Here is an 8258-nt window from a genome sequence, read left to right on the forward strand (position 1 = left end):
AAATGCAATGAAACGTTCATTTAAAGAAAGTTTCACCAATCCTATATGAAGAAGCCCAATGTTGAGCGATACGTTGTACAAATCAAGGGCTCCAACGCATTGTTTGCCATTCTCCACCAGTCGTCAACTTCCTGCCATCGTTGTCTCTACATTTTGATTCAACTGGTAATACTGAAAAAATGTAGGAAGAGATGTGTATTCACTGTTTAAGACATTTAATTAGGGAACGTGTCGCTACGATTGGTTTCCTCAGCTGTGGTGAAATGTGTCTTTGTTAATGTCTTAATCTATGAATACATGTCATTTTCCATGAAAGGCTGTTGGTTAAGACATTTGACAGGAGGATAATTAGAAAAAGGTCATTATTAACATGATCAACATCTTACAGAAGGGCCGCCAGTGATTAAGGAACATCCCAGCAGTGTAGTTGCTCGTCGTAACGACCCTGTCACCCTCAACTGTGCTGCCTCTGGTGTTGCACGCATCAGGTGGTTCCGTGATGGTGAGAAGGTTGTCACCTCTACACAAGATCCTCGCTCACACCGTGTCCTCCTGCCAGCTGGCTCCCTCTTCTTCCTCTGTGTCACTGCTACCAGGAAGGATAGTGACACTGGCGCGTACTGGTGCGTGGCTTCCAACAGCTGTGGTGCTTCACGCTCTCACAACGCCACACTGACAGTTGCAACCCTCGCTTATGACTTTGAGAGCCAAACAGAACCCATAGTGAAGACTCGTGTTGGGGGACTCTGCCTGCCGGCCTCCCAAAGATACCCCTCTGACAGAGTTGACCTGGCTTAGGGATGGTCGCCAGATGACCAATACAATGCTGTTCATCAACCTCATAACATAGTTCTGGCAGTCATGAAATTTAGATAAAAAGACTTCGAGAAATTATTTCTTCCCCTAACATCCCTTAATGTCTATATAAATAAAGTAGAACAGGTCGGTCATCTCTTATCCGGCAATCAGTTATCCAGTTCCATCAATAATCTGGCACTAATTTTGGCTAGCATAATTTAAAATTTCATCATTATACTGACTCAGAAATTGTGCAGATGGTTGTAAATCAACAGCAGCAAGCCAGTGGAGGAGAAAGCAGTGATGAAAATGAGGAAGATATAGCAGAGTCTCTGTTGATAAATTAAGTGTTTTCTAACCTAACTACTCTGTAATCCGGCAAACTCATTATGAAGCTGTGTGTAGTCTGTGGTCAAACAAACGGGCTTCCACATGCATAAATTGTAATTTCTGTGGAAATTGGTGTCACGCCCCTTGTGCAGATATCCAAGAACTAGCTACAAGCAGTATTAAAACAGGGAAGTGTTTTTGGGTATGCCCAAATGAGATAAATCTGTGGACTAAAATCACAAGGGTATTAAAAGAGGTCAACATCAAAGCTGCTTTCATAGAAAACCTGGAAGCTTTCTACAACAGATGGGAACATAAAAAGTCCGGGCTGAATGGTACTGCCCTTGATACTGGCCATGTAGTCAGAAACTGTAAGGCTGGAGATGATGTCCTGGTAGTCAGTAAATGGGGGGCTGATAGTGCTGTCCTGGGAGACAGTAATGGGGAAGCTGGAGGTGCTGTCCTGGGAGACAGTAATGGTGAAGCTGGAGGTGCTGTCCTGGGAGACAGTAATGGTGAAGCTGGAGATGCTGTCCTGGGAGACAGTAATGGGGAAGCTGGAGATGCTGTCCTGGGAGACAGTAATGGTGAAGCTGGAGATTTTGTCCAGGTAGTCGGGAATTATACGCAGGAAGGAATACATATGAATGACCGCATAGGGGACAGGAGCCATAGTAGGGAAACAAGTGTAGTCAAAGATAAGATAAAACCAATATTGCAAACTAGAAATACCGCAGGAAATAGCAAACAAGAGGACTCCACTAGCAATAGTGAGGATATATTACCAAAAACAAATGGTGGGAGCTCCATTGTTGGTGCTAGGGAGGATAGAAGTAAGACAGGGAAACATGCACCAACAGGGAATACAGTCACAGAAACCCAAGGCAAACGGAAACCAAGCCTGTGCACATACTATGCACTCGGTATCTGCTGGCATGGGAAATCTGGAAAAAACAGATGGGACGTGCAACTATGACCACCCTAGGAAATGCCATGCCCATATGACAACAGGAAAATGCAAACTCCCTTCCTGTAAGCTTTTTCACCCTGAACTGTGTACCTCTTCAGTACAGGAAAGACTGTGCTATAACTTAAATTGCCAGGCATACCATCTAAAGGGGACAAAAAGATACAAAACATCCAGGCCATGGGAAAACCTGGGTAGCCACAGCCACTCAAGAGGGAGAGGTTTTTTAGTGCCAGGAAGGAAAAAAAACTGGCAGGAAATGGCAGAAATCGTACACCAAATCCAGTCATTCCTGGAGTGGAACCACAGTCGATGGCCTCCACTCCAAACCAACAGATACAGATACTAATGCCGGAAAAAAAATCCCCCCCCAGTACCAACAATACCACCAGTCCGATAACATTCTTCTTTGCAAATATACAGGGTCTAAAGCCAGCAACAAACAACAAAATACCTTTCATCCGTGGACTGATTGCAGAGGCAAAGGCAATGTTCGCGGCTTTCACTGAGACCCACATAAAGGATCACTTGGACAACGAAATATGGATCCCAGGTTACAACCTATACAGATGTGACAGAGTGAACAGGCAAAAGGGGGGGGGGGGTTGGCCTGTACATTGCAGAGTCACTTGTTTGCACAGAACTGCTAAATGCCTCAAATGATGTAGTGGAAGTTTTAGCAGTAAAGGTCGAGAACCAAAACCTAGTCATTGTGATAGTCTACAAGCCTCCGGATGCAACATCCCAGCAATTCCAGGAACAGCTGTTAAAAATTGACCACTGTCTGGAAAACCTTCCAGCTCCTGCACCCAACATCTTGCTCCTGGGGGATTTCAACTTAAGGCACCTAAAATGGAGGAATATAGCAAATAATATTGTTGCAGTAATAACACCAGGAGGCAGCTCTGATGAAAACTCACACTCACGCGAGCTTTTAAATCTCTGCACAAAATTCAATTTAAACCAGCAAATAATAGAGCCTACTAGACTGGAGAATACACTAGACCTCATCTTCACTAACAATGATGATCTGATAAGAAATATCACCATATCAAAAACAATATACTCAGATCACAACATAATTGAGGTTCAGTCATGTATGCGCGGAGCCCCAGACCGACATAATGAGATTAGTCACGAGGGAGCATTCACCAAATTCAACTTCAATAACAAAAACATAAAGTGGGACCAAGTAAACCAAGTCCTAACCGATATAAGCTGGGAAGATATACTAAGCAACACAGACCCCAACTTATGCCTAGAACAGATTAACTCGGTAGCACTCGATGTATGCACAAGGCTTATTCCTCTAAGAAAAAGGAGGAGTAGATGTAAAACAGAAAGAGACAGGCGCTCCCTTTACAGGCGACGGAAAAGAATAACAGAGCGGCTAAAAGAGGTCAATATATCTGAAATGCGTAGGGAGACACTGGTCAGAGAAATAGCAAGCATCGAACTTAAGCTAAAATAATCCTTTAGGAGTCAGGAATCGCGGGAAGAACTAAAAGCCATAAATGAAATCGAAAGAAACCCAAAGTATTTCTTCTCCTATGCCAAATCAAAATCGAGAACAACGTCCAGTATTGGGCCCCTACTTAAACAAGATGGGTCCTACACAGATGACAACAAGGAAATGAGTGAGCTACTCATGTCCCAATATGACTCAGTTTTTAGCAAGCCGCTAACCAGACTGAGAGTCGAAGATCAAAATGAATTTTTTTATGAGAGAGCCACAAAATTTGATTAACACAAGCCTATCCGATGTTATCCTGACGCCAAATGACTTCGAACAGGCGATAAATGACATGCCCATGCACTCTGCCCCAGGGCCAGACTCATGGAACTCTGTGTTCATCAAGAACTGCAAGAAGCCCCTATCACGAGCCTTTTCCATCCTATGGAGAGGGAGCATGGACACGGGGGTCGTCCCACAGTTACTAAAAACAACAGACATAGCCCCACTCCACAAAGGGGGCAGTAAAGCAACAGCAAAGAACTACAGACCAATAGCACTAACATCCCATATCATAAAAATCTTTGAAAGGGTCCTAAGAAGCAAGATCACCACGCATCTAGAAACCCATCAGTTACACAACCCAGGGCAACATGGGTTTAGAACAGGTCGCTCCTGTCTGTCTCAACTATTGGACCACTACGACAAGGTCCTAAATGCACTAGAAGACAAAAAGAATGCAGATGTAATATATACAGACTTTGCAAAAGCCTTCGACAAGTGTGACCATGGCGTAATAGCGCACAAAATGCGTGCTAAAGGAATAACAGGAAAAGTCGGTCGATGGATCTATAATTTCCTCACTAACAGAACACAGAGAGTAGTCGTCAACAGAGTAAAGTCCGAGGCAGCTACGGTGAAAAGCTCTGTTCCACAAGGCACAGTACTCGCTCCCATCTTGTTCCTCATCCTTATATCCGACATAGACAAGGATGTCAGCCACAGCACCGTGTCTTCCTTTGCAGATGACACCCGAATCTGCATGACAGTGTCTTCCATTGCAGACACTGCAAAGCTCCAGGCAGACATCAACCAAATCTTTCAGTGGGCTGCAGAAAACAATATGAAGTTCAACGATGAGAAATTTCAATTACTCAGATATGGTAAACATGAGGAAATTAAATCTTCATCAGAGTACAAAACAAATTCTGGCCACAAAATAGAGCGAAACACCAACGTCAAAGACCAGGGAGTGATCATGTCGGAGGATCTCACCTTCAAGGACCATAACACTGTATCAATCGCATCTGCTAGAAAAATGACAGGATGGATAATGAGAACCTTCAAAACTAGGGAGGCCAAGCCCATGATGACACTCTTCAGGTCACTTGTTCTATCTAGGCTGGAATATTGCTGCACACTAACAGCACCTTTCAAGGCAGGTGAAATTGCCGACCTAGAAAATGTACAGAGAACTTTCACGGCGCGCATAACGGAGATAAAACACCTCAATTATTGGGAGCGCTTGAGGTTCCTAAACCTGTATTCCCTGGAACGCAGGAGGGAGAGATACATGATTATATACACCTGGAAAATCCTAGAGGGACTAGTACCGAACTTGCACACGAAAATCACCCACTACGAAAGCAAAAGACTTGGCAGACGATGCACCATCCCCCCAATGAAAAGCAGGGGTGTCACTAGCACGTTAAGAGACCATACAATAAGTGTCAGGGGCCCGAGACTGTTCAACTGCCTCCCAGCACACATAAGGGGGATTACCAACAGACCCCTGGCAGTCTTCAAGCTGGCACTGGACAAGCACCTAAAGTCAGTTCCGGATCAGCCGGGCTGTGGCTCGTACGTTGGTTTGCGTGCAGCCAGCAGCAACAGCCTGGTTGATCAGGCTCTGATCCACCAGGAGGCCTGGTCTCAGACCGGGCCGCGGGGGCGTTGACCCCCGGAACTCTCTCCAGGTAAACTCCAGGTAATCCGGCACACTACAGGTCCCAATGATGCCAGATTAGTGATAGCCGACCTGTACTTCAACTTTAATATAATAATCGCAATAATATTAATAATTACTTTAATACTACTGCATTATCTTATATTCAGGCAGAAGAAATTTATAAGAGAATTCAAGTAACTTGCATCTACAATAATTTTGTTTTCTCAGGTCTGCCGTGGTTTGAGGAGCGGCCATTGAATGTGACTGCTCCTTCAGGAGTGGTGGTAGAGTTGACGTGTCTGGCGCGTGGGTCACCCATGCCTTCAGTATCCTGGCAGGGGCTAGATGGCAAGATACCAGAGGGACGCTCCAGGATAGATACCCAACATCAATGGCTAGTGCTCGAGCAGGTGCGGCCTGTTGACTCTGGTGTATATGTTTGTGAGGCAGAAAGTAAAGGAGGAACAGTGACAACCCAAGCCACTGTCACTATAGTAGATACCCCAATGCTGACGCAAAGACAGCAGCGCCTTCAGGTAATGACAGGAGACACAGCATAAGATTCGTGTTGTGTGGAAGGCAAGCCTCAGCCTCTCGTACTATGGCGCCATCCCACGCCAGACAGAACTGCTGTTCTTGCTCCTGGACAAAGTAATGACCACATCTCTGTGTCAGATGATGGTCATACTCCTCGGTTAGAACACTCAACAACAGAAGACAGTGGCATATACTACTGCAGGGGTGTCAGAAATATTGGAGGTGTAAGTGAAAGAGTGGAGGTAATGGTGGTGTCAGCTCTTCCACCACCAATGATGGGTGTTGGTCCTAGAGATATTAAGATTGCACCAAGGAGTACTGCAGCATTTCCCTGTGAGATAGTGAGTGAGGCAGCCCAAGCCACCATCTCCTGGTGGTACCGTCCAGCTATCCACCTGCCACCCCGTCAACTATCCCAAAACACTGCTGATCACCGACTCTCTCTCCCTGACAATGGTGCCCTCATCCTACACAATGTGCAACTTAATGACTCCGGGATCTACACCTGTCGAGCAACGGCTGACTCGGGAACAGTGGAACAAGCTGCAGTACTTCGAGTAGAACACAATGCTGCTGCCGGCGCCTCCTACCAAGCCACGTTTAATAGCTGTAAACCAAACAGCGGTGCATCTAAGCTGGCTTCCCAACTCTCAAGAAGGTAAAGAGACAGGTCACTGGTACACAGTGAAGTACTGGAGACAAGGCTGGGATGAATGGCAAGTAGCTGACGCTATCATGATGCAGGAGTCATGCGTTTTAAGAACATAAGAACATAAGAAAGAAGGAACACTGCAGCAGGCCTACTGGCCCATGCGAGGCAAGTCCAAGTCTCCTACCGGCTTAAACCAATGTACCCAACCTAGTCAGGTGAGGTCACCTCCACTCAAGGAAGGAGCACGACACCAGACCCAGCAGCACAAGCTAGTCAGGTCCAACGCACACTAACCCACACCCACTCATGTATTTATCTAACCTATTTTTAAAATTACACAACGTTTTAGCCTCTATTACTGTACTTGGAAGTTTGTTCCACTCATCCACAACTCTATTACCAAATCAATGCTTTTCTATATCATTCCTGAATCTTAATTTTTCCAACTTAAAATCATTGCTGCGAGTCCTGTCTAGGCTAGATATTTTCAGCACGCTATTTACATCTCCTTTATTTATTCCTGTCTTCCATTTATACACCTCGATCATATCCCTCCTAATTCTAAGCCTTTCTAGAGAGTGCAGATTCAGGGCCCTCAACCTATCCTCATAGGGAAGATTTTTGATACCTGGGGTAAACTTAGTCATCCTTCTTTGTACGTTTTCCAGAGCATTTATATCCATTTTGTAATACGGTGACCAAAACTGTGCAACATAATCTAAATGAGGCCTACCCAAGGATGCATAGAGTTGAAGAACAACCTGAGGACTCTTAGTTTTTTATGCTTCTTGATATGAAGCCAAGGATTCTATTAGCTTTATTGCGAACACTTAAGCACTGTTGTCTTGGTTTCAGATTGCTGCTAACCAGAACTCCTAAATCTTTTTCACAATCCGTAATATTAAGATCTACATTATTTACTTTATATGTGGCATGGTTATTGTCCTGTTCAACATTTAGAACTTTGCATTTGTCTATATTGAACTGCATCTGTTACTTCTCCGACCACTGCATCAGTCTATTCAAATCTTCCTGGAGTGCTCTAATGTCCTCGTCAGAATGAATTCGACGGCCTATTTTGGTGTCATCGGCAAACTTGCTGATGTCGCTCTTTATTCCCTCATCTATGTAGTTTATGTAGATTGTGAACAACAGGGGGCCCAATACTGACCCCTGTGGAGCACCGCTCATGACGTGCCCCCACTCTGATTTCTCCCCATTTATGCAAACTCTCTGCTGCCTATTTGTCAACCATGCCTGTATCCAGGAAAAAAATTCTCCTCCTGTTCCATGTGCCTAAATTTTTCTCAATAGTCTCTGATGTGAGATCTTGTCAAAAGCCTTACTGAAGTCCATATACACAATATCATATTCATTACCATGATCTACCTCCTCAAATACCCTAGTGAAAAAAATTAATAAATTCGTAAGGCAAGAACGCCCCTTTGTAAAACGATGCTGAGATTCGTTGATTAATTTATGCTTTTCAAGGTGACTACGAACTGCTTCGGCAATTATTGATTCCATAAATTTTCCCACTATGGAGGTAAGGCTTATTGGTCTATAGTTCGAA

At 44.5% G+C, this 8258-nt stretch overlaps 2 protein-coding genes across 2 annotated transcripts in view; both read left to right on the forward strand.

Moving 5' to 3' along the window:
• The window catches only part of LOC128684027 (roundabout homolog 2-like), a 472726-nt gene extending 471928 nt beyond the window's left edge, over positions 1-798 (forward strand). The window contains exon 2 of the mRNA XM_070093350.1: positions 389-798. Within this exon, the coding sequence (XP_069949451.1) occupies positions 389-798 (410 nt within the window). The remainder of the gene's footprint in view (positions 1-388) is intronic.
• Positions 799-1055: 257 nt separating this feature from the next.
• LOC128684030 (roundabout homolog 2) lies at positions 1056-6801 on the forward strand. Its single transcript, XM_070093366.1, is given in 3 exon segments — positions 1056-1098; positions 5725-6601; positions 6603-6801. Coding segments are annotated over 3 exon segments (1119 nt in total).
• The last annotated feature ends 1457 nt before the right edge of the window (positions 6802-8258 follow it).

Source organism: Cherax quadricarinatus, chromosome 3 (assembly GCF_038502225.1).
Source record: "Cherax quadricarinatus isolate ZL_2023a chromosome 3, ASM3850222v1, whole genome shotgun sequence".
Classification (NCBI taxonomy): Eukaryota; Metazoa; Arthropoda; class Malacostraca; order Decapoda; family Parastacidae; genus Cherax; species Cherax quadricarinatus.